Source organism: Ascaphus truei, chromosome 2 (assembly GCF_040206685.1).
Source record: "Ascaphus truei isolate aAscTru1 chromosome 2, aAscTru1.hap1, whole genome shotgun sequence".
In the NCBI taxonomy this organism is placed as follows: Eukaryota; Metazoa; Chordata; class Amphibia; order Anura; family Ascaphidae; genus Ascaphus; species Ascaphus truei.
In genome coordinates this window covers 124,118,026-124,145,145 of record NC_134484.1, presented here as the reverse complement: position 1 = coordinate 124,145,145, position 27,120 = coordinate 124,118,026, and the positions used below count along the sequence as shown (strand labels likewise).

The window sequence follows — 27,120 nt, the reverse complement described above, 5'->3', positions numbered from 1 at the left end:
TTTTTATCTGCCCTTTTCTTGGTATTTTACCAGATATACAAACACACACTGAACGAACAACTTATGATATATGATTGATATAATAATTTGCTTATTCATTTGTGACAATTTGTTATTACACAATTTATGTTGCTCATCTTTTTCTCACTTAAGTGTTCGTGTATGTTACATACCCAATCCCCATTTTCTGTTGGATTTCCTTAATCCTTCACAATGGGGAGATATACGTACTAAATGTTGATTGTTATCCATTTAACATAATCTTGGAGGTTTATTTCAATGCGTCGATGTTTCGCTCTAGTTAATAGTTATCACATTTGTATGACCGGAGTGTTAATGTTGTGATTTTCTATGTTAATAAAGTTTTCAGATTCAGGGTTCTGACTCTCATACGCGCTGACGTCACCGGTTCCGCGTCATTTTGATATCTCGCAATGGAGAGGGGATTGGTGGCGATGGCGCTTTGAGGAGGTATTTAAACACTCCAGTAAGTACACAATTTTAACTTTGACAAAAGGGCCTCGGCGTGGGCTGCTTGCCCTTGTATGTCTTCATGATCCAATAAATTGGTATATTTTATATCTATGGGAACAATCATGTTTCTCTGCATAGAAGTAGTGCTCTGCTTTTTCTCCATTTTCGCTTCCAGAAAAAGAGCTGCACCGCCTTCAGCAGATGCAGAATGGAATGGCCAGGTTAACTAAAAATACTCGTTCTTGCCAGGACACCTGCTTTTCAGTCTCTACACTGGCTGCCTATAAAATGGTGTTTATTTCAAGATTGGCTTGTTGACATTCAAAATCACAACATGACCAGGGTTCCAGCTACCTGAAAGAGCTTCTAGTTCCCTACACATCCATTCGCGCACTTCGATCTGCAGATGACACTCCTAACAGTTCCCAGAACTTCCGTAAGTTCCTTATGGGACCCGAGCTTTTAGCCACACTACTCCCACTCTTTGGAACACTCAGTCTCATAGAGTTCAAGGCCCCCTCTCTGGAAATCTATAAAAACAGACACAAGACCTTCCTGTTTACCCAAACATTTAATTAATGAACCACTTCTTGACCGGCATTTAATAGCTGCAGTATCACCCCATCCTGTATCACATCTTTTCTTTTGTTTGGTCTTGTTTATAAGCTTAATATGTTTTATTTTCCCTTTTTGTAACTGAAGTGCTTTAAGTCCCATTTGGAGAAAAAAAAGCTATATAAAATGACGTTTTTGTTGCGAGTAGAAGTTTGTACACATTTGGAAGAAATTGTAAACCTATTAAAATTTCTTTGAATGGAAGTAACCCACTTGTTACCAATAGGTCATCACCTAAAACGAAGCAGTAGGGTATGTATCTTACATAGCGGAGATAAAAATAATACCACAATTGTAAAGAATGAGTGCCTACAAAGAGACTTAAAATGTTGAAGTTAGCTACAGACCATTGCACTTGGTGAAATACTATTATAATTTTTTAGAAAATACATGAAACCATTAGTACTTGAACTTTGCCAAGTTATATGCAAGGAAAGCACAAAAGGAATATGGACTTTAAACCTACTTTAGAAAAGCCACACAAGTCTACTTTGCAGGTTTCAGTATAAACAAAATGTAATATACTATTATAACAAAGTAATTTGTACAGCCCAGCTACGATAAAAAGCGGAGAACTAGGGTATCCAAGTTGTAGTAGGGAAACAGTGGTCTTAAAAATAATTTACAGTCTTGGTTGCATGAAATCCATAACCCATTACTGGTGTATATACACTTTGAATAGTGAAGGCAAGAGGTAACAAAATGGTACAGTGAAATTCACTGAACGCTAGCAATATATTAGCATACAAATACCATTTCTCCAAGAGCTGACCCAACAGCTCTATATTCCAACTTATTGAATTTTACTCATTAAGAAAGTCAACACATTTCTGGTTCAAACAAAATAATTTACACAAGTCACTAGTATGTTGAAGCCAGAGACCATTGTACAAACTTAATCTGCAATGTTTTTCTTTTACATCAAGTAAAACACTGTTTTTGCCAATTTTTACAAGCCTTTTAAGCAGCTTAGTAACTGAACGATTTGTATTTTTCTACAGGGTGCAATAGATGGGTATCCATGGCGCAAACTGGGTGAATAAGTGAAATTGTGAATAGTGACAATAAAGCCATCTTAATATATAAAATCGAAAGGTTAGTGCTATCTGCGGTGAATCTGATTGGTCCTCAGCCTCTGGCCAATCAGATTGGTGGGTCTGACGTCACCCAACTGCCACTCTCTTCCCCTCCGGCCACACACACCTCTCTCTCCCTCCCCGGCGCTCAGCTCTCTCCCTAACCGGCGCTCCGCTCTCTCTCTCTCCCCAGCGCTCATCTCTCCCTCCCGGCGCTCCACTCACCTTCCTCCCGGCGCTCCACTCACCTCCCTCCCCGGCGGGGGAACAGGCAGTGGCCAGGCAGGCTGCAGCTGCCTCACGGCGCTAAGATGGCGGCGCCCGGAAAGACCCCCTTCCTCCCTCGCGGCGCCGAGTGAGAAGATGGCGGCGGCCGGAAGTAGAGGTAGGTGTCACGTGTGTCGCTCTCCCACTTCCCCCCACCTCCCAGAGCACGCTCTCTACGGCTCAACATCCCCGAGGAGCAGGAGGAGGGCGGCAGGGAGTCAATACCTCCTTTGTGCCACCGGGAGTCGGCGGAGGCCACGAGGGGGGCAACAACCAGTGGCAGCCCGAGGAGCGCGGCATGCTGGCAGGTGAGGAAATGCAGGGGGAGGAATCCATGCCTTTGACGCCCCCCCTCCCTGCCTCCGGGCAACGCCGGGTATATCAGCTAGTGTAATAATGAAGACCAAACATACCACTGATCTCCTGTAGCAGTTTCCTTCATGTCAACATAGTAATGGATCACGTATTCTTGTATGTGGAAAAAACTCATGCAGAGAAAAACATATATAGAAATGCAATGGTGTAATAACGTTTTATTATATGTCACATACAAGACAGTGGGGGAAAGAAAACGCTCACACTTTCCGCACTGTTTAAAAACAGTGAGCGACTCGAGGCGCACTCAAACTTACCTCTGATCACATCTCGGCTGCACGTCCTCCGTACGCACAGCCTCCCCGGTCTATTGCTCAGTGTTCAGAACTGCGGTATTACAGGACGTCTGTTTGCTGAGCTCCAGGTATGGTGGCCTCAATGTACCAAAAGACCCATGGAGATCCATTACTATGGCTGACATGGAGGAAACTGCTGCAGGAGATCAGTGTTTGTTTGGACTTAAATATTAATTGCACAGTTTTGTCACTATTCATAATTTCACTTATTCACCCAGTTTGCACCATGGATAGCCATCTATTGCACCTGGTTTCATTGTGGTTGGAAAACCGCAGGTATCAGGCAGCACTTGGTCTATGAGAACTTTGTAATTTGTGATTTATTGGTTAATATTACTTCACTTGTGATTTATTGGTTATTACTTCACTTATCAGCACATTATTCACGTGATGCTATATGGGTTTGCGCTTCATTTTTAAAAAATCTCACTGTTTTTCTACTCAGCTGTGCAAACCAAGATAGTCCACTGTATACAAGGGCATTTGGCAGCTTTACACAAAAGCCAAGATTAATATCTTCACATTAAACGTTCTTATCTTATTTGTACGCAGAAGGGACACCCAAAGTCCTCATAGAGAAACAGTCTAAATACAGACTTCTGTGAGCATAGGTAAAAGGAAACAAAAAAGATTCTTACAATATAAATAAGCTGCAATGTCAACATCAAACAAGGAAGCTGCAAGAATAGCTTCCCAAGATGAAGGGAGAAAAGTGATGAATTAAAAGAATCACAACAACCGTCCAGACACTCAAACTGTCCATAACCAGTTTAATAAGCAAACTCCTGTATAAAATGACATGAAACAGTTTGTAGTCCCAGTAATCAGTTGCATGCATCAGAATTAACATATTTTTTATTTTTAATAACACACAAAGCCTTCAGTTCAACATTTTTGCAGCTCCCTCAGGCACTTATTAAAAGAGAGCACTAAAATATAAACTGTACAATTAGGAGAAATTTTTATTGTAACCATGGACAGGGGAGCAAAGAGGATATGAAGCCAGACATTGAGATATATAATACAAACACACAGATACCCAGCAAGCTCTCAGAACCCCCCCTACCCTCCCCCCAAAAAAGGTTAGGACCTGCGAATTTGGTCATGCCTTGATGTGGCTCGCAGGCTTATATGCTTTGGCCAAAGGGTTAACTAAATTACCCCTTTATCAAGAGATATATAGGTATTTCACTGTGTATTTGTCACATTGGATGTTGCTCTGAGCTGCTTTGTTTGATATATAATACAACCAAGAACTTTAATAATTCAATTTGCAAATTACATTAGATTACATTTTTCTCCAGCCTTGCGTTACTAGCATATCTGTGTATGTAACGAAGGCATGAGCTTAATAGTACCAGAGATGTTATTTGCTGATGGTCCCTGCATACATTCAATGGTAAATTAGAGCAAGATGAAAAAAAAGCAGAAAAGTGATCAGTTACAGGAATGCTATTCCATTTTTATGGTATAAAACAAGGAAGGGACACAATCTTATTGTCATTGGAGTTTACTTGAATACTTCAGGCCTTCTAGAAGTTACATTAGAGCCCACATGTTCAACAGGTAAAGCATAAACCAAGTCTCCATATCATTAATCAAATCCTCACATCTATATGAGAAGGAAACTGTAAAAAAACAAACCAAAAAACACAACAACTGTTATAGGTATCTTCCCACAAGGATGCAAAGTTGCAGCACACTTACGAAACAATATATTTTTTATGAATGAATGATATAAAAGTACAAACATTTTTTTGTGGTAGAAAATACGCAATGACAATGCCCAGTGGCACCACCTCCTCCCCCCCATGCATTTAATGAATCTCAAGTAGGAACGCCATAAATGTTTTAAGTACACTTTATTTGATATGCAACATTATGTTCCATAATATAATAACTTTTAGACGTGGCATGCTTGTGATATACACTGAAAACTGGGCAGTGTATTTTGACGTAATCAAATAACTGAAATATAAAAAAACTCAAGTTTTACAAAAATGTGCAGTTAAGCAAAAGCCCCTTACTCTGAGGATGATTATAAAGAAAAAACAAAAAATATAAATAAACTTGTATCCAATATCCCTCAAAGTGTGTCTAATATGTAATTAGATTAAAATAATAGGTTGAGTTTAATTAAAACATACCATCTAAATAAAGGGTAATGGTGTACATCTCATTCATAACCTCTTACAAATGAAGTAACATATGCGTCCTAGTTCATCGACATTATTGCTATTGTATAGAAGTGCAAGATTCTCTTCTAAGACCGCATACTGTATCACCATTGGTCTGCGTATTATCACAAGCATTGTGCCAAAATCCAACTAGTGTTAATATACATCTTGAGAGCCTGAAAGTGCACAAATATGTCCACAGTACCATGCCACTAGACCAACTAAACATTTGAACCTCAGCAAAACAAAAGAAAAGGCACAGAAAATACTGCATTATATTTAACTTGGACAGAAGAATGCATTACAATCATAACTATGCCAAACAAAGGCATATGTTTTTGAGTCAACAGGTGAACTGAATGTAGGAGGGTGGTCCGACATCATGTACTTGCATCCAATAGGCCACAACTATGTTATGTACAAACCCATCTACTCTGGACAGCCCATTCCCAGAATGTGTAAAATCATTTAATAAAATGTAAAAAAAAAAGTAAAATCTGAAAAACAGTCTCAAGGACAACTGGTTTTCAAACTTTAATTTCTGGCTTTGTACACTGAACTGCTCTAACAGCTTACATACAGGCCCATATTCTATTAACTGGGGCAGAGCCTGAATGGGCACCATCACAGGTTATAAAACAAGTATAAGAAAAACTTCTGTTCCTCCTTGGCCCTTAACAGCGTATTTAATTATAACTTTATTGGCTAACATGTAAATGTTTCTTTATATCTGCAAACCGTTCTCATTTTTATTCAATTTATTTCTGGTTTTGATGCATTTCATTGATGTAAAAATCTGCAATTTCACAATCTTTTAAAAAGTGATGTACAGTAACAGTCTTTCACGGTAAGAGGTTCAGTGTGTTACAGTACATATCTGTAGTACAAAATAATAAAAGATCAAAAGAATAATTGTGTAAATCTGCAAGTTATCACATTTCACATCAAGATCTATGGCCCTCTCTTATCCAACAGGAAGACTATGCATAAACGTCTATGGCCCTTGTTCATTAAAATAGTTTCAGTATTTGGAAGGAACTTCAGATTGACTTATTTGACTTGAACTGCTCTTCTCTAGCCTAGGGAAGTGGGTTCACGGCACATTACCTTTAGTATTGTTTGGGCTTGTTTGCCCTTATTTGGCATGTCATTCGGTTTATGTAATATATGTAATTGTACCACACTCCAGAATATGTTCTCGTTTTACAAATAAAAAATAATAACTGGTGCCTATATTTACAGCTAGTATTAGGACAGTTTCTTTGGCATGCAATTTACAATGTGGCAGATGGCATTTACAGAGGTGGACAAAAACATTAAAAACAAACTTTAGGGGCCAGTCTGTATTTTTAGAAGCCAGAAAGTGAAGGGGGAAAAAAAGGCAGGGAGGGTGGGTTGGCTGCAACAGCATTCTCCCCATAGGCGCTGTGTGCATCAGTGACACAGACAAGTGAACACGCGCACAAAGAGTTTCCCTGTATATCTTACCTATTTTTACCATTTAATATTAAATGCACACAGCACAACAATTAAGGTATGCAAGTTAATGTTTTCATGCTACTGTAGGTAAAATATGTGTCTGCATAAAATATCAAGAAAGCAGTCAACATTATGGTTTGTACTCTATTGTCAAATGTAAATATTACATTATATATATGTATCTACACGTAGAGAAATTGATCTGCAGTATATCACACACACACTGTATGTGACTGGTATCTGCTTTATCTCTGTGTGTATACACTGTATATGTATATCTAAATACAACACTGAGATTTACAATAGCTGCTGTATTTTAGTGTTCTTTACAGTTACTTTAATGTGAATTCTAACAAAGCAGACCAGATCATACCTTGCTGGAGCCATTTACGTATGGGAGGAAAAGGCATGTTTAACAAAGCTCTGCACGGATTGGTGGATTCCAGGGTAATGTCATGGGATTCTGGGACTTTTAGTTAATCTGTCAAGGCTACACCAGTGTTTTTCAACAAGAGTCCCTAGGAGCCCTTGGGTTCCCCGGCCATCCCTCAAGCGTCCCTACCAATTTCAGGTAATTAAAAAATGGTACAAAATACAGAAGAATTTACAATGCATCCAATGTCAGATGTGCTGCCGGGGTTCCTGGAAATGTCACAATATAATTATAGCGTTCCTTAACCAAAAAAAGTTCAAGGAAACATTGGACTACACGATTGGAAGTGATGCAGTACTGCAACTTGCAGAAACCCCTCAGGGAAGAGAAGTGAGTTCATACAGTATGACAAGAAGCAGCAGCAGCATGAATTACAGGTGCCAAGAGAGGATTCTTAAGTGCCAGGTTCTTGTAGGGTGTGGGGGGAAAAATAGGAAAATTGAAACAAATTTAAAAATAGTCTTAAAATTCTCTCATAAGCATGCAAAATACAAATTCCAAAAATATTATTGAGCACATTGTTCCCAAGGCAACAACAAATGCTGTTTCATGAAACTAAACAGACAAAACCAGCAAAAAGAAAATCTTGTGTCAAGAGTGGATTTAATGGGCCCAGAGTCACCTAATTACAATATGTTGATCCTCTCAAAAGACCATATGTTTTGCATTCTTTAGTACAAAGCAATCACATTTTTAATCTCGCACGCAGAAGGTAGCAGATATCTTTTATCTAATTTCCAAAACTAAATCCAATAATAAAAAAGGAACTGTATTTACCTCCTAAAATGGAGAATAAAATACTTAATATGCGTTTTTAGAAGCAACATGACATTGTACTCTTAGAAAAACGTCACCAATATTATTTGTCATTCTTCCAATGAAGAAAACATTTTGGCTCATTCTGAGTTTGACTAAGTTTGTGATACAAATAAAAAATCTTCAGTAAAAAAAAAAAATATATAAGAAAAATAAATTAGCAACATAAAAATAATAACAGAACATGAAAGTAGTTATTCTTGGCATTAGCTCCCTGACATTTGGCACATGATTTTTTTTTTGACACCGTGTATATTAAATGTACCTTAAGATGCCATAGGATAAAGTATAGGATTACAAATAATATTGGGAATAACTTTACATACAGTAGCATACATCTTTGCAGTGTCACTGGGACCAAGGCTACGTTAGATAACTATATAGCATGTCCCTTTCACACTTGAGACTAAAATGTACAGGGTCAAAGAAATAAGAAGGCCTTAAGCTCACAAACTTTTGTAACAGTTTACAGTCATAGCTGGCCATTAGTTACACACATTTCCTTCATTTTACATAAAGCTTAAGCATGGTTTAAAATTCTAATATTTACATTTTTTCTTTCATGCAAATGAAGACAAATGTATATATTAAAAAAGAATTCCATGCAGTTATATGACAAATTGCATGCAAAACATGTAAAACTTGATCATTAAAAACCGTTGGGAGTAATTGTACAACAATGTTCAGGTGTATTTATAAATGTGTCTGCATTCCCATAAACACACAAATATAACCAATATATTTACACACAGACACAAACACTTGTATATACATAAATATATATACATATCCAATGCAAAAACACACATTCTTGTAATAGAAACAAAAAGCAATAATTTTAACTTCAATTACAGTTGATTGGTGCAAAAAAAGACATTCTAGGCATTTCAACCCCAAGTCACTTTCATATTTGTACAGCGGATTGGTCTCTGAAGATGTATCATGTGGTGGGACGAGGCTTGCATTATGAGCAGTCTTCTGCTGTAAACATTGTGAAAACATTGAAATAGCAGCTGCTGGCATTTCTTCTGTCAGGATTGAATGCATGGTCACACATTCCAGTTAGAGACATTTCTGTATTAGGCGCCAAAACTCAGTTGGAGGCTGTTCTTTACTTTCCATTGAGTTGTAAGAGTCCCTGCTCCTGTAAGCATAATATTGATTTTGGACAGGGCACAACCACTAGTAGTCTTTCACAGGAGCCAGCTCTGGCACAAGGTTTACAGTTATATTTTTATACAACTTCTCTATTAGGATGTTTGGAGCGTATATCAAATTATTTAGCCCGTCAAGGTACTGACGTTCTTTGGAGTACCGCAATAGTTTATACCTGTAGGGTAAAAAAAAACAGAATAAAAAGGAGGTATTTGTATATTCTGGTGTGCACAATATCTGGTTTCTCACCAGTTTTATAACACACGACCCACGTACACCTTGAGGGATATCCCCACACCGAGGGATGGAATGGGGAACACCCCATTGGATACATCATTGCCACTGTTTTGGAGATGCCTTTGATTGTTTGAAAGAATGTGAGTTCTGAATTTAAAGACCTCTACAGCACAGAAGATTGCACACTGGTTTTTACGTTATTACACTATATTATATTTGTATTTTTTTTTTTAACATATACTCAACTATTGCGCTCCCCTATTGTCCACAAAAACTCTACAAAGAGGGAACATCACGGACCGTTCCCAAGAAAGAGTTGTTGAGGTGCATATATTTATTTATATTCACTTAATATCACTATTATTTATCACTTTTCATCACTGTTATCACAAATTATCATATTCACTTATTGCTACTTCCTCACTAAGGAGCACTGTTTGATTTTTTTTTTGACCACACGAGCTCCTAGGTCCCCAGTTCAGATGATAAAATATAAATAATACCTGATTTAGATGTGTTTGCTGCTTTAAAAGCGCCATTAAATACAAAATATAGGCTCTTTACGTGTTCAGTCATTATACTTAACCCTTTGGGTGCCATGGTCCCTACAGCATGGTGCAGTCCCTTAACGCAAAAACGGAAGAGTTCTTTAATTTCCATATAGTGCAGATCGAGTCTGCGCTGCATAGGATGTCCCCTATAAAGTGTCTACGTTATACCCGCAACGTCATGGGGACCCTGGTGTGCCAGACCCCATGATGCAATTATTACATTTTGGGGCACCCAAAGGGCTAAAGGCTGCATAAAAGTGTGTTAAGGACATTGTCAGCATATGATTCCATGCATGTCCTCTATGTGACCCCGGCCATCTTACTAAAGTATCCTTGGAGCTACAAAAAAATAAATAAATTAAAACGCAGCAAAGCACAAATAAATGCTAAAGCATTCCGTGTATTAAATAACCTTGAAGGGTGGTTTTACCCAATGGCTAATGATAACTCAACATCACTACTCCAGGACAAAGTGGTCATTCAATTTGCCTAAATTCGATTATCTGGGATTATCAAGGTTACGAACGAAGCGTGCAGTGGCACCTCCAGGGGCATTTGGGCTAAAAGAATTGCAATTGAAGCCTGGCTGCTAAAAATGTTGGGACTTAATTTTAACAGAAGGGGAAAAAAAAGAAGAAGGGCGGTCTTTGAATTGACAAAACAGTGTTTCAGAAAAGGCCACATAAAACATGAGTATTAAAATCAAGAGATGCAAATAGCAGTTAATTATACTTTGTTAAGCAGATTTTACTCACCGGCCTAGGAATTGGACTTCTCCTCTATGATGATGCGGAATTGACATGTATTTTCCAATGTCACCTTCTGGTCTAGATACATTATAGCCACCAAAATGGACCCTATAATTTAAAATAAACAGGTTTTTAAAAAAAATTACAAAGCAATTGTACATACCATGTATGTCCCTAGGTATACTGTTTGTGGCCCAATGGTCTAAAAGGTAATTTTTCAAATATTAATAATCTTAATTAAATTCAGCTTATAACACTTTGGCAGGACAAGAGCCTGTTAAGAAATACCATGTGTTTTAAGGTGCCTCACATGTGCTAATTAAGCTGGCAGGGCTGAACTTAATTCAGTCAGGTGACTTGTTAAAGCTATACAACTAAAAGCAAAGCAGCCTTATGCTGTCATGCAGCCTGATTTTAAAGCAGCAATAGAAGAGAGAAATGGCAGAGCACAACCGGAAATATCCCCCAAAAAAAGTTAGGAGGAAAGTGCGTTATTCATAAAAATATTTAATGGTCAAGAAAGGAAAAATGGCAAGGCATTACCCTAACAACGTGTTTCGTGCTACACAGAGCACTTTGTCAACATGGACACTGAAACAGACCAGTGAGTTTTTGCTTGCTACATGGTTATAATGTTCCTTAAAGGTATTTGGGTATTCAATTGGGGTGACAATTAGCACTTTGGTTCCTGGATTTATTGAGTGCTGCTTATTATGCTGGTTTACCAACCAGGATACCACACCCAGTACCCTACCTTAATCAAGATATACACAACAGGCATCACACAGGAATAATCACCATCATACTACATTTATTGTCCTGTATACAGTCTCTAGCACCACGCATGAATACATTTGATTTTAAAGCAGCCCAGTTTAAGTAGCATGCAGTGCTGGAGTTTAAAAGGAGTTCTAAAGGAGTGAACAAGAGGACAACACAACACCTACTGGCCCTGAATCCTGGATTTGAACTAAGCTGGAAAGCAGGATATTATCTATCCCAGACTGCACATCTCAGCAGTTTACTATTGCGGTGATGCCGCCTTTACTATTTATTTTTGCTATGACCTCACTTCTCAAATTATGCACTTCTTTCTAAAAGCCTCATTATGTCTAACTCTATTCATATACAGTTACGTCTGGACATAATTGGACACAACACAATTTTCATAATTTTGTCTCTGTACAATGGATTTGAAATGAAACAACCGAGATGCAATAGATGTGCAGACTTTAGCTTTAATTCAAGGGGTTGAACAAAAATATGGTATGAAACATTTAGAATTGCAACCATTTTCATACACAGTCCCCTTATTTCAGGGGCTCAAATGTAGTTGGACAAATGAACACAATCATAAATAAACTGTTCATTTTTAATCCTTTGCAGGCAATGACTGGTTGAAGTCTGGAACGCATGGACATCACCAAACGCTGGGTTTCCTCCTTTGTGATGCTTTGCCAGGCCTGTACTGCAGCTGTCTTCAGTTGTTATTTGTTCGTGGTCTTTCTGCCTTAAGTTTTGTCTTCAGCAAGTGAAATGCATGCGCAATTGGGTTGACATCAGGTGATTGACTCGGCCATTGCAGAATATTCCACTTCATTGCTTTAAAAAAACTCCTGGGTTGCTTTCGCAGTATGTTTTGGGTCATTGTCCATCTAAAGTGAAGCGCCGTCCAATCAACTTTGCTGAATTTGGCTGAATCTGAACAGACAATATATTCCTATACAATTCAGAATTCATCTGGCTGCTTCTGTCACACAAATAAACACTAGTGACCCAGTGCCATTGTAAGCCATGCATGCCCATGCCCTCACACTGCCTCCACCGTGTTTTACAGATGATGTGGTATGCTTCGGATCATGAGCCGTTCCAAGCCATCTCCTACTTTTTCTTCCCATCATTTTGGTACAGGTTGATCTTGGTTTCATCTGTCCAAAGAATGCAGTACCAGAATAGGGCTGGCTTTTTTAGATGTTGTTTGGCAAAGTTTAATCTGGCCTTTCTATTCTTAAGGCTTATGAATGGTTTGCACCTTGTGGTGAACCCTCTGTATTTGCTCTCGTGAAGCCTTCTCTTTATGGTAGACTTGAATAATGATATGCCAACCTCCTGGAGGGAGTGTTCTCACTTGGCTGGATGTTGTGAAGGGGTTTTTCTTTACCATGGAAAGAATCCTACAACCATCCACCACTGTTATCTTCCGTGGATGTCCAGGCCTTTTTGTGTTGCAGAGCTCACCAGTGCGTTCTTTTTTTTCTCAGAATGTACCAAACTGTTGATTTGGCCACGCCTAATGTTCCTGCTATCTCCCTGATGGATTTTTTTTTTTTTTTGCTGCCTAAGGATGCCCTGTTTCACTTGCATTGAGAGCTCCTTTGACCGCATGTCGTGGGTTCACAACAACAGCTACCAAATGCGAATGCCACACCTGGAATCAACTCCAGACCTTTTACCTGCTTAATTGATGTTGAAATAACAAAGGAATAGTCCACACCTGTCCATGAAACAGCTTTTGAGTCAATTGTCCAATTACTTTTGGTCCCTTGAAAAAGAGGGGGCTACATATTAAAGAGATGTCATTCCTAAACCCTTTCTCCAATTTGGATGTGAACACCTTCAAATGAAAGCGGATAGACTGCACTTTAAGCCCATATTCATTATTTAACTGTAACTTAATTTATTTTGGTACACAGCCGAAATAACAAAACTTGATAAAGTGCCTCACAGCACGAAACGCGTAGGAGTGGTGTACCATCCACCGTTTTTTTAATGCAGCTTTAATAAATATGTTTTATTTGCGCCACACAAAACTACTTTGGATATTCTCTGGACTCTGGAAGCGGCTGCACGCCTGAGGACACACAGGGGAACACAGCGAGTACTCATTCATTATGGGCCATCCCTAGGAGGAAGTGAAGTTATTATACTCTCACCCAATACCCCCCGGGAATTATTGAGCCAAGGCATGGAAGATTGAGAACAACACTACAATTGAATATATTCCCCTTGTGTGATTACCTCAATATGGATGAATGTATGGGACCCAAGCATTTGAGCTCCTGCTAATACCTATATACTTATTTCTGTATGCTCTTGTCCTCGCCTCCCACATGCAACTTCTACTCCTGGTGTCAACCTCTCTAACCTCATACCCATCTGCTGTCACCCTCCTTCCCTCCCTCCTGTGCCCTTTGGAATGATCGCTCCCTTTTTATCAAGTGCCTCTCTGTCCATGACTTCTCTCTCTCTCACTCTCTGCTCCTCTTTGCTATAACGGAGACTTGGCTCACTCAGTCCAACTCTGCTCTGGAAGCTGCCCTCTCTTATGGTAGCATCTCTTTCTCCCACACTGCGCATCCTGATGGCAGGGGTGGAGGCGTGGGGCTCCTCATCTCTCTGCCATTATCGTACCCTTCCTATTCCTCCCTCTCTTGGTTTTCCCTCCTTTGAGGCTCACACTGTCCAGATCTTCTCTCCTCTCCCTGTCCACGTGGCGGTCATCTATCGCCCACCTACCTATACTCATCCCCCTTCTGCCTCTCTCTCTCTCTCACTTTGAGGAGAGAAAAAAAAAGCCGGAATTAAGACTCCTGTTATTCTCCTTGGGGACTTCAATTGCACATTGATGACCCCTCTCTCCCTTGGGCTTCCCGCTTTCTCTCTCTAACCTCTTCTTTTGGCCTTCAACAGTGGACTGCAGCCAGCACCCCCACAAGGATGGCAACTACCTAGACCTGTTTTTTACTAAAAACCTCTTCTCTTCAATTTCTCCATTTCCCCCTTTCCTCTCTCTGACCATCACCTCATCTCATCTCCTCTTTCGCTTCTCCATCTCAATTATCCCTCTTTTCTGCAGAGACCTGCGCTCTATTAACCTACCAGCTTTTGATTCCACTTTACGCTCCTTCCTCTCCTCTCAGCCCTACTCAAGACCCCGACAACCTGGTCAGGAACTACAACTCTGCCCTGTCCTCTCGATCTACATGCCTCCCTTTCTCTCTGCCATCCTCGCCCTTCTAATCCCGGACCCTGGCTAAATTATCACACTAGCATGTTGCATTCCTGCACTCGTTCCTCTGGCCTTCACTAAAAATGTATGCTATCCTGTTTCAATTCTGCCCTCTCTCAGGCTAAGTAAACCTACTTTTCTTCACTAATCAACACGCACAAGTCTAACTCACGCTGACTCTTCTCTGTCTTTGACTACTCAAACCAGCCTCAGCTCCCTCTTCTTACTCCATCTCACCTCAGGACTTCACGACTATTTCAAGGAAAAGGTGGAATCCATACGTCAGAACATCCCCTCTGATGCCTCCTTCCATCCTATAACGCTTCCTAACTCTCCTCCTGCCTTCCTTGACTCTTTTTTCGCTGTCTCAGCGGAGGTGTAGTCACTGCTGATCTCCTCTTCTCCCTCTCCCACTTGCCCTCTTGACCCCCATTCCCTCCCATCTCCTAAAACCTCTTGCGCCTACTATAATCCCTAAGATCACACAGATTTCTAAGTCCTCCCTCTACTCGAGTACCTTTCCCTCCTCCTTCAAACATGCAACAGTTGTACTATTACTCAAAAACTGCAAGCTTGACCCTACCTGTCTTTCCAACTATAGGCCTGTTTCCCTCCTGTCTTTGCCTCTAAACTCCTTGAATGCCTTGTATTCTCTCGCCAGCTCCCTTTTCTCACCAACTATTCTCTGCTAGACCCTCTACAATCTGGCTTCCGCACTGCTCACTCCACTGAAACAGCCCTCACTAAAATAACTAATGACCCCATGTTGCCAAAGACAGGTCATTACACTACTCATATTACTCAACCACTTTGTAGCATTTGATTCCCTGGAACACCCTCTCCACACTCTTGGTATTCGTAACAAAACTCTATCCAGGATTTCCTCTTACATCATACTTTCAGTAGCTCTTCTGCCAACACCTCCTCTTCCTCTATTGATCTCTCTGTGGGGGTACCAAGGGCTCTGTCCTGGGACCTCTCCTTTTCTCTGTACACACACTCTAGGTGACCTAATCACATCTCTTAGGTTGAAATATCACCTCTATGTTGACGACACAAATTTATTTTTCAACCCCTGACTTTACACCTGCTGTACAGACCAAAGTTTCTGAATGTCTCTCTGCAATATCATCCTGGATGGCCCTTCACCGATTTAAAATGGCAAATAACAGAGCTCCACCTATTTCGTCCCAAACCTGGCCCCTCCACCTCCTTCCACATTACTGTTGGAAGTTCTGTCATACACACAGTAGTGCAAGCACGCTGCCTAGGGGTCCCACTCTACTCCTCTCATATTCAAAACGTATCTAAAACCTGTCACTTTTTCCTCCGTGATATTACAAAGATACGCCCTTTTCTCTCTGGCTCGATTGCTAAAACTGCGACCCATGCCCTCATTCTCTCCCGCCTCGACTACTGTAACCTCCTGCTGTCCGGCCTTCCTGCCTCACACCTTTTCCTGTCACCACCCCCTACAATCTATCCTAAATGCTCCTGCCAGAATCACGCTCCTCTTTCCTAAATCTGTCTCCGCGCCTCCCCTGCTGAAATCCCTCTCCTGGCTTCCTATCAAATCCCGCATCTCACACTCGATTCTCCGCCTCACTTTTAAAGCGTTACACTCTTCTGCCCCTCCTTACATCTCAGCCCTAATTTCTCGCTATGCACCATCCCAACTCTTGCGTTCCATTCAAGGATGTCTTCGCTCTACCCCCTTTGTATCTAAAGCCTTTTCCCGCCTTAAAACTTTCTCACCGACTGCCGGACATCTCTGGAATGCCTTCTCCTCAACACCCGACTAGCTCCCTCTCTATCCACCTTTAAGACACACCTTAAAACACACCTGCTTTACAAAGCATACGAGTAGCTCCGCGGCGAATACTCTACACTTGATACATAAAGCTTGGCCCCTTGCAGATGCACTCACAGTACAAGAATGCCCTCCTACTATCTGTACGTTCTTTCCACCTACCAATTAGATTGTAAGCTCTTCAGAGCAGGGAATCCTCTTCCTAAATGTTAATTTTTAAGTCTGACGCACTTATTCCCATGATCTGTTTGTATTATTTGTTATTGATATGATTGTCACGTGTATTACTACTGTGAAGCACTATGTACATTAATGGAGCTATATAAAGACACATACAAATATATAATGTACTAGCTGAGAGACCCGGCGTTGCCCGGGATGTAATGTTTCCGCTCCTCTCTCTCTCTCCTCCCCCTTCTCTCTCTTCCCCTGTCTCCCCCCTCTATGTTTGTCCCCCGTTCACATAAATCCAGTCCCCCTCCCTCCTTTACAGCTCCGTTCCCCCCCCTTTACAGCTTGATGCAGTGTGTGTGTGCGTCAGTCACTGTGTGTGTGTGAGCGCTTGCGTCAGTCTGACGCACAAACACACACACAGACTGACTGACGCACACACACAGTGTGTGTGCGTGCGTCAGGCAGTGTGTGTGTGTGTGTGTGTGTGTGTGTGTGTGTGTGTGTGTGTGTGTGTGTGTGTGTGTGTGTGTCAGTCAGTGTGTGTGTGTGTGTGTGTGTGAGGGGAGGTGAAGGGGGAGTGAGGGGAGGTGAAGGGGGGGTGAGGGGAGGTGAAGGGGGGGGGTGAGGGGAGGTGATGGGGGTGTGAGGGGAGGTGAAGGTGGGGTGAGGTGAAGGTGTGAGGGGAGGTGAAGGTGGGGTGAGGGGAGGTGAAGGGGGGTGAAGGGAGGTGAAGGGGGGGTGAGGGGAGGTGATACCTGCTCACGCTCCCGGCTTCCCGGCCCGGCCGCGGGGTGGTGGTGGTACCTGCTGGCGCCCCCCACCCCCCCGGTGCTCCCGACCGCGGGGGGGGGGCGGGGTGTTGGTGGTGGTACCTCCTTGCGCGTGTGTGTGCCTCAGTCAGTGTGTGCGTGCGTGTGTGCCTCAGTCAGTGTGTGCGTACGTACGTGCGCGCGGCAGTCAGTGTGTGTGTGTCAGACAGTGTGTGTGTGTGTGTGTGTGTGTGTGTGTGTGTGTGTGAGGGGAGGTGAAGGGGGGGTGAGGGGAGGTGAAGGGTAAGTGAAGGGGGGGTGAGGGGAGGTGAAGGGGGTGTGAGGGGAGGTGAAGGTGGGGTGAGGGGAGGTGAAGGGGGGGTGAGGGGAGGTGAAGGGGGGGTGATACCTGCTCACGCTCCCGGCTTCCCGGCCACGGGGTGGTGGTGGTACCTGCTGGCGCCCCCCCCCCCCGGTGCTCCCGACCGCGGCGGGGGGTGGGGTGTTGGTGGTGGTACCTCCTTGCGCCACCCGGTGCTCCCGGTCACGGGGGGGAGCCGGGCGGCCTACGGGAGTGTTAGGGGTGGGTCATGCATGATCCAGGAGAGCTTGCAGCGTACAGTGAAAGACTGATGCGGCAGCAGGGTGAAGTTGAGGTGTGTGGTCCCTGGAGGGGGGTTGTGGCGTCCAGCAGGAGGTGTTGTGTTTGCGGGCTCAGTGCGGTTTTGGGGGGGGGGGTGGCACGTGAGTGTTTTTTGTGGTGGGGGCGGGTTAGAGGAGGGCTTTCTCCGTACAGTGGTGGATGCAGGCCCTCGCGCGGTAGGGGTTGCGCTCCACATGCATGATTGATGGGTGCCCTCTGGAGGTAGGGGTTGTGGGATCGTCCATGCAGTTTGGTGTTTTTTTGTGGTTGTGGCCAGGGGAGGGTTTGTGGGTCGGGGGTGTGGGCTACGTGAGTGTTTTGTGGGTGTCGATCGGGATACGGGAGGGGTTGCGCTCGACGGGAGTGGTACACGGGAGTGGTTGTGGTCCACGGGAGTGGTTGTGATGCGGGCTACGGGAGGCTGTGTGTGTGTTGGGGGGGTGTTGCGGGCTAGGGGAGGGTGTGTTGCGGCCTCCGGAGGGGGGGCAGTGTTTTGCGTGCTAGTGGAGGAGATGCGTGCGTTGTCGCTGTGAAGCGTTCCCAGAGCAGTGAGGGCTGGGAGAGTGTGGCAGTGGGGTCGGTGTGTTGGCCGCAGGCCAATGAGAGGTGTGCGGGGGCGGGCGTGGGGCCAAGGGAGCTATGTCATTGGCCTGAGGCAGTGGTGTCGGTGCCAATGAGAGGTGTGCGGGGGCGGGTGGGCCAAGGGAGCAATGTGATTGGTCTGAGGCGGATTGGCCTGAGGCGGAGTGACGTGCCAAAGGTCCAATGCGATTGCCCGTAGACACAGAGAGACACATACAGACAGACAGGCAACGACACATAGGACGGTTTGAGAAATATATACATAGATATAGAAAGATAATAAAAGCTAACTAAATAAGTAAAGACATTTATAGAGTGGCACACAAATGTGATATGACCAAAAAAAAAAGAAGCAGAAAATCATCAAATAACTGAAGAAAAACTGAAAAAGTAACTTTTCCCTATTTATCAGACGCAGCCATAATTTGCTAGAAAATGTATAATTTAACTCACACTGAAAAACCTCTCCACTACAAGATAAAACTGGTTTCTTAAAACTCACCTCTGCCACAAATCATCATCTTCACCTCCCCATCCCCAGAAGGCATTGGGAAATCCATTGATCTTTCTATACTGCTCCACAGTCAAGCCACTCACACCACCAAAAAATTCATTGTATGGAAGACTGGAAGAGATATCGAACCATAAATCCAACATATTACAGGGTACAATGTTCTATGTTTCATTAATATAGCAAAATATACACTATTGCCACATATTCAAGTTAATGTAATTCTGATTACGACATAACTAAACGATCGAACAAACCATAGCATATAAAATTGTATGGCAGGATCATGAGGGGACAAAAAAAATTCAAAAAAATAAGCAGAAACTGTACGGCAAGTAATCTTCAATAAATGCATTTTAGCACCATTCAGTTTAATGTTTCCGACTGATTTTAAACAATAGAGAATGGTGGATGTGTGTGTGAGGACTGAAAGTGCCATGCTTTAGTTATACTTGAAATACTCTATATAGATTGTGCATGTTTACATGAAGACAGACAATAATAATAAACATTGTAATGTCACAAAAGCCCAGATGAAATCGGATAAACTTCTGGTTAAACATCGCAAAAATACGTCCCACTTATTCATGACAGTTAAGTGAAAGCATAAAAATGTATCCCATGTTTTGCATACGTTACCTCTATGGGGTATAGTCACAAACTAGCAGCATCGCTTGTAGCTATTTAATGGCCATTGTAATTTAGTGAATATATCATTGTGTCACACACCCTCAAAACTGTTCCTGCAATCGTGTCTTACATGAACACAAAGGGAGCCCAGAGCTACTTCCAATATGACAAAAATACATATATAACCAAAGGGTTAAACAAAATGACACACAGAAAGACAGAGAGACCAGAGAGACCAGAGAGACAGTTCACTGTGAATTTTTGTCATATTAGAAGTAGCTCTGGGCTCCGGGTTTTTTATTTTTATTTTATAGTATACAGTGTCACGCTCAACCCTGCTGCTATTTAATATACTGGATCAGGAGCAGTGTATGCTGAAGGAGCCCCATGAAGCAAGTCCCCATCTTCCAGAGTGGGAACATGTACTCTAAACATGCCCTGCTTATATGATTAGTCTTTGCACGTACAACAATCATTTACACTTTATTATTGTCACAATATAATTACTTTTTTACGCTATGAGAGTCGTGCGCTGTGTTCTTTTTCTCTTTATATATATATATATATATATATATATATATATATATATATATATATATATATATATATACACACACACACACACATATATATATATATATATATATATATACAGTGTTCGACAAACCTATACATTTGCTCGCCCCGGGCGAGTGGATTTAACATCGTGGCGAGCTCCTATTGGCCTAAGCAGCACACGTTTGGTACTAGGTGGCGAGTAGATTTTTTTGTGTGGCGAGTAGATTTTTTGGTGATTTGTCGACCACTATATATATATATATATATATATATATATATATATATATATATATATATATATATATATATATATATATATATATATATATATATATATATATATATATATATATATATATTGTGGTCATTTTTGGGGTTTATATGAGCTTACTGGGTATCTGTGGGTGTAAAAACTAAACTGCAAGACACCAGTTGTAGAGTCCTTGAGCATTGCACAGAATATATAATGACCAGTAAAAGATTTTGCAGCGCTTCTTTTAACGAATAACAGTCAAAAAAGAACACAAATACAAAAACCATTGTAATGCTTTCACACATGTCAGGGCTAATTTAGAGCGCATTCATTAGCCAGACACACACACCATTGCTGTCACAGTGTGCATTGATAGCGTAGGCAGAGGGTGGGCAGGCTCCCACTAGTCCTGCCCCCTGCGACTAGCTCCACCCACAGACCCTGCACAGCCTCCTACTCTCCGACCCTCACTGAGCTGCGGTGACTTGACCTTTTAATCACTGCTGCCAGATCCGGCTATGATGTCGCTGGGGAGAGCAGTAGTGACTGACCGATAACTTATCACTACGCACAGCAGAGGGAATGGGAGGGGGGGGGGGGGGGAAGGAGAAGGGAGAGAATAGATGATTTTAGGTACCTGGGTGACCAGGATCCACACACACAAAAAACTGTAAGGAAGAATTTAGAAGTATCCGCTCAGTAATTGTAAAGTGTGGCACTACTCACTTCAAATAAGGGAAAACAAATGCTCAACGTGATAAACAATAAACTGCGCAATATATGTGTAAAATTGTGATGTTAAAAATTACATTGTACAAACTACATTGGACACGCTCCTGCAATACTACCAGCGTCTTTGATCCTGCTTGCGCTACCTAGGGGACTTTCATTACTTCACTGATCATTGGGGGGCCCGTTGTGAACCTACGGCGTGTTGAGGTGACGTCAGAGTCCTGGTCAGTGAGTGTGGAGAATCGGAAGCTTTGCTGTTCCCTGACTAGTTTTGAGCTGAAGCGGATCGGACGGAGCAGGAGAGATTTGTTTCCATTCGTCTCTTCAATATAACCTTTATTGGGTACTGTGTTACGGACAATACTTGCTAGCGTTGTTTGGCTAACCCTGCTGCTATTTAATATACTGGATCAGGAGCAGTGTATGCTGAAGGAGCCCCACAAAGCAAGTCCCCATCTTCCAGAGTGGGAACATGTACTCTAAACATGCCCTGCTTATATGATTAGTCTTTGCACGTACAACAATCATTTACACTTCATTATTGTCACAATATAATTACTTTTTTACGCTATGAGAGTCGTGCGCTGTGTTCTTTTTCTCTTTTACATATGCTCAATGTTAGGCAGAACATTAAAATAAATACACATAAAAAAGGTCATTAACTCAGCTTCACCAATCAACTCCAGTCAATAAAGTATCAGATCTGAACAAGTCAGTGATTTAATAAAACACTAGGTGGACAAACTACCAGAACATAGACAATAAAATACTGTTAAGCAAATGTTAGCAAGTTTTTTTTAAATAAATCTCTTTAAAAAGAGGCCAAGTAAAATATTAGTGAAAAAAAAAACAAAAAAAAAACAATCATGACAATATAGGGAGCAGACAGCACTCAAGGTAAACAAGGAAGGACAAAGCTAAGCAAATGGTGCTAAGGGAAAAGGGGAGAGCCCTCACCCTTCCAAACATTAATAATAAACAATATGGTTCTCAGCAGTCAAAAAAAAAAAAACCCCACAGATAATCTGCAATGAATATTTTATGTGAAAGCATATAATATAAAAATATACAGAATGCAATGATAGCAAAACACTGGAAACAGAATGACTCCCCACCTATCACAACAGTAATACACAAAATAAACCATGTCATGACTATGGAAAGGTTAACTAGTTTAATTCACGACAGATTCAACAGCTTTCTGATATCTTGGGACCCGTGGGCGACATATATATATGGCAAAATCCAAACTTGACTTAGATTACGTGCCTTGAGATGACTTATCTACACTAACTAAATTGCCTAAACTGTATGTATACCTGTGATAAAGGAAGTGTGCGTTTATATAAGTGACTGTCGGCTCCCTGCGTGGAGACCGCTGTGAATGTTCCCCATATACCCTCCCCTCTTTATTTTCTGTACCCCCCTTTCCCTCTCCCTTCCCCTGAAAAATAATATAACAAGGTTATATAATGGAGGATGTGGGTAGGGGGAAGGGAAAGGTGAGGGAGAGGGGCAAGAGAGGGGGGGGGGGGTAAACAGACAAGCTAAGGAGGATAAATCTGAAGGTAAGTAGAGGGGGGCAACGTTTCGTGGATAAACCCCTTCTTCTGGCCCGTTCCCTATAATCTAAAGCAGCGGTGCGCAAACTGGGGGGCGCGGGCTGCGTGCAGGGAAACCTGGGGGCGGGCAGAGCTGTGCACGGGCGGCCAGAAGCTTTGTGCAGAGGCTTCTTCCCTGTCAGAGGGGGCGGGGCCTTCCCTGCACACAGACATCCCCCTCCTCCTCCTGTCTGTTAGCCACCCGTTTTCAGCAGCACATGCGGGGGACCTGAGCAGGCTTAGTTACTCCCTCCCCACACACACCAGGTGTGTGTGTGTATGGGGTTGAGTGTGTGGTTGTGTGTGTGTGGTTGAGTGTGTGGGGGGATTTGAGTGTGTGTGGGGGGATTTGAGTGTGTGTGGGGGGGGGATTTGAGTGTGTGTGGGGGGGGATTTGAGTGTGTGGGTGGGGGATTTGAGTGTGTGGGTGGGGGATTTGAGTGTGTGGGGGGGGTTTGAGTATTGTCTGTGATTGTGTGGGTGTTGTGATTGAATGCAGCGGTGCAAAAACTGGGGGGCGCCCCGGGCGCAAGATTTAGGCGGGGCGCATGCGGCAAAACCTGGAGGCACAGGCGAAAAAGATGTGTGCGGGCGGCCAAGAAGATGTGCGCGGGCGGGCAGCCGAAGATATGTGCGGGCGGCCAAACAGGATAGTGCAGGTGGCGGCCACGTGATTCGGAGGTATGAGGGAGGAGCACGCGTGAGCGCTGTGATGTCAAACGCCCCTCCTTCCCGGTGTCTGCCCTGCAATAGCACTGTGTTCCTGCTCTCCTCCGCTGGCAACCTGCTTCGCTGCGATCCTCTGCAAGTGAAAGGGTAGGCTGCCACTAAATCAATCATACTATGAATGTACAGAAATAAAGGGGGGAAAAAAAGTGAAAACACTTCCCCGCTTGTGCTTGCAAAATTATGCAGGACACCCTGCGCTCATGCTTGGAGAGTTGGTGATGTCACTGCTTTCAGCGGCAGCGTGGACGCTGCCTAATTTTGCAAGAGCGAGCTGTTGAAGTATGTAAGTATTTAGACTGCGCTTATAGTGCCGGTGACACGACGTCGCCCGAAAACAAATGCATTGTCGCCGCCGTGTGATCTTATAGTAAGCGCGACGCGATTTTTTTGAAGCCGGCAATATTTGATTTTTCAGGGGCTGTCGCCTCATGTGACAGCCCCTGAACCAATCAATGGCCTGGTTGCCGGCGCCGTCACAAAGCGATATACAACTTTCGCTAGCAGTGACGGTTGACGTCACGCGTCTCCGTCGCGGGCACTATACACGCGGCTTTAGACATTTGTATTTACATTGTATACCATTTAATAAAGGTTTTTTTTCCCCATGTGATTTTGATTACATCAGGCAGGGGGGGCCCGAGAAATTTCATGGATAAAAAGGGGGGCTCGGTTTAAAAAGTTTGCTCACCCCTGGTCTAAAGGACCACAGGTACTTCCCTCTCCCTAGATCCCAGCCTCCAAGCAAATTACCTCAACTAGCTCAATATAGGGATAAGCCCAAAGAGTGCAAATCACACAGCTGCTAAATAAGTTAAATTCAAACAAGTAAGATTATCACACAGAGTTCAAAGGCATAAGGCATCCCAAGCAAAGGGACAAAGCAGGACCAGGCTTAAATGCAACAAGCTCACGATTTGGACTGAAACACTGAATACTGCAGTTTAATCCAGTTTCCAGATCACTTACATGTACATGTACTTGTCAAGTTTTGCTGCAAAATGACGTGGCATTTCTCCACATCCATAATAATTCCGATCATTTTCTGGAATATGATCCACATCATGAAAAATTACACAGTCCCACTCCCGATCTCTCATTGCTTCTTTAAATCCAACATTAAAGAGCATTGCACGGTTGAAAGTCTGTGTACCCACCTTAAAATAAAGAAAAATTATTAAGGGGATTGCAAAGCATTACTTGTTAGAGAACAAAATGGAAGACAGATCTTTATACGTACAATTTTGTTTTTTTTTTAAATATAGTTACTGGGTATTGGTCACTGATCACATGGGGGGGAGGGGGAATCTATTTTTTAAAGCATCAAAATAATCATCTTCAGATGGATACATTTAGAACACATCTACTTCTGATTTGTTACAAATGTCAAAGCCACTCCATATTTTTTTTTTAAATAGTTCTGCTTTTTTTTTATTCTATACCCATTTTAAATATTGAATACAAAAGTCATTACAAACAGTTATTTTAATTTTGTTAAAAAATAGATACCATGAAAATGTTGGATGGGTATTTAACATACTTGTAGCCACAGCCAAATTCCACTAGATGTCACTGTTCAACCTCAACAAAACTGAAAGCCGCAATGATTGATACACATTTATATCTATTATAATACCCTAAAATCGGCAATATAGTGTATTGTTAGTGTAATTAAACCAGCAATTCACCCAAAAGATATGTTTGTCACACTTTATGTTAACACAGGAAGCGGTCCACCAGACTTAAATATGCTACTCTTCGCTCTGTGAAACATTGGGGTTCTTCGGTTATTAAGCTGATTTATTTGGCCAGGAAACTATACTTGTCCAGAAAAAACAAAATGGTCAGCGAGGGCATCCTCACTCCAGCTGCCAGTAGAAAGTCTCAATATCATTGGCTGGGAGACATCAAGCCCAATCTCGGCGTAACGGCCACGGACTTGAATGGCATCGCGGCTCCATGACTCATGGACGATGAAATTAATTTTAATAACTAAAAAAATTCTGCAAGAACGGATTGCCGCTTTAAAGCAGCAATCCTGCTATTTTAGAACCGTCATTTTTGTACAGAATGGGATCAGAGATATTTACATTTCAGTTTACCGCTAAACTCAAAAGTAAAAAACAAAAGTGGCTGCCATGCTTGCCCAATAGGGTTTTGCGACTTTTTATTAATCCGTGGGAGCAAGGCTTAGATTGCAGTCATCTTTTTGTTTCCCAAAAGGGACCAGAAAAACTGGAATATATCTGAAGAGCAGATGGGTCCCCTGATGCTAGGAATAGAACGTTTCAGCACCGGGGGACCACTCAGGTCAGATTCTGTGAAAACAAACATATGAATAGGGGGGGCTGTTGCTTTAAGGTACAAATGAGGTGCGTCAAAATCTTGACGTGGCTTAGGCCCGGGGCATAGAGGTGTGGGGAGAGCGGAGGCGCGCTAAAGCTGAGGCTCGCCTGCGTCAGTCAGCGCGATTGCACGGACTTGCAGGCGAGCCAGCGTGCGCGAAGGTAGCCGGGGGGAGGTGGTTGGAGGCGGGGCAGTGACGTCGCTGGGCCAATCGCCCGCGACACACTGACATCAATGTCACGGCGCCGACGTCACGGCGCCGTGACGTTGACGCTGCTGTGCTGTGATTGGAGGTTTTCAGCCGACAGCGCGCTGAAAAACAGCTTGGCGCTCGGCTGAAACCTCCAACTCGTCAGCACGCCTGCAGACGCTCGCGTGAGCCCCCTCTCAAGGCATCCTCATTGAGGATACAGGGGCTCAGCGCTGAGCGTCCGCACGCCTCAGCACAGCCTGTACGTCTATGGACTGGGCCTTAGTTTCAGCTTCAAGTGCACTGCGCAAACTTTTTCTCTCTTTAAATAAAATTTTACTTAATTAACTGAGCAAAAAGAAAGAGAAAAAAAACGGAGCATTCTATGTCCAAATCTGGCCAGGCCAGAACAAAAAACAAGGATGCGTTCCCATAATAAAAATTAAAGCTTATTTTAATGGAAAAAGAACAAAAAAAAACCACACCAACGCGTTTCGGACTAACAAAAGTCCTTCACCTTGATTTGGACATAGTGCTCCGTTTTTTTTTTTCACTTTCTTTTTGCTCAGTGGATCTTCTACAGACGGAGGCACAATTAACCCGTGGACTACTGGATACACTAGGACTTGCTGTCAATCGTGGATATTCATCCCCATGTGAGTCTATTCCAGTTTGCCCATTATGCTACCGGACTCTGTTTATCAAGTTTATTCCGTTTAATTGATGTTCATCACACTGGTCACCGACAGGTGTTAAACTATTATTTTATCCTTACTACAGCGCTTTGTGGGATTATAGTTTACCAGATTACATTTTTCGGAATTATTGGTTATCTGCATTTATTGGGTTAACTCCATTCAACATTTCATCATGTTTTTTTGCTGTTTTCTATTGAGCACCATACAA

General features: G+C 42.5%; 1 protein-coding gene across 3 annotated transcripts in view; it reads right to left on the bottom strand.

Annotated features, from left to right (window-relative positions):
• Nucleotides 1–3,940: 3,940 nt before the first annotated feature.
• Nucleotides 3,941–27,120, bottom strand: part of B4GALT6 (beta-1,4-galactosyltransferase 6) — a 115,094-nt gene continuing 91,914 nt past the window's right edge. For all 3 annotated transcript variants that reach the window (XM_075584776.1, XM_075584780.1, XM_075584783.1), the window contains exons 6-9: nucleotides 24,648–24,835; nucleotides 19,170–19,292; nucleotides 10,707–10,808; nucleotides 3,941–9,338 (exon numbers count right to left, since the gene is read on the bottom strand). In XM_075584776.1, the coding sequence (XP_075440891.1) occupies nucleotides 9,191–9,338; nucleotides 10,707–10,808; nucleotides 19,170–19,292; nucleotides 24,648–24,835 (561 nt within the window). In that variant the 3' untranslated portion in view covers nucleotides 3,941–9,190. The remainder of the gene's footprint in view (nucleotides 9,339–10,706; nucleotides 10,809–19,169; nucleotides 19,293–24,647; nucleotides 24,836–27,120) is intronic.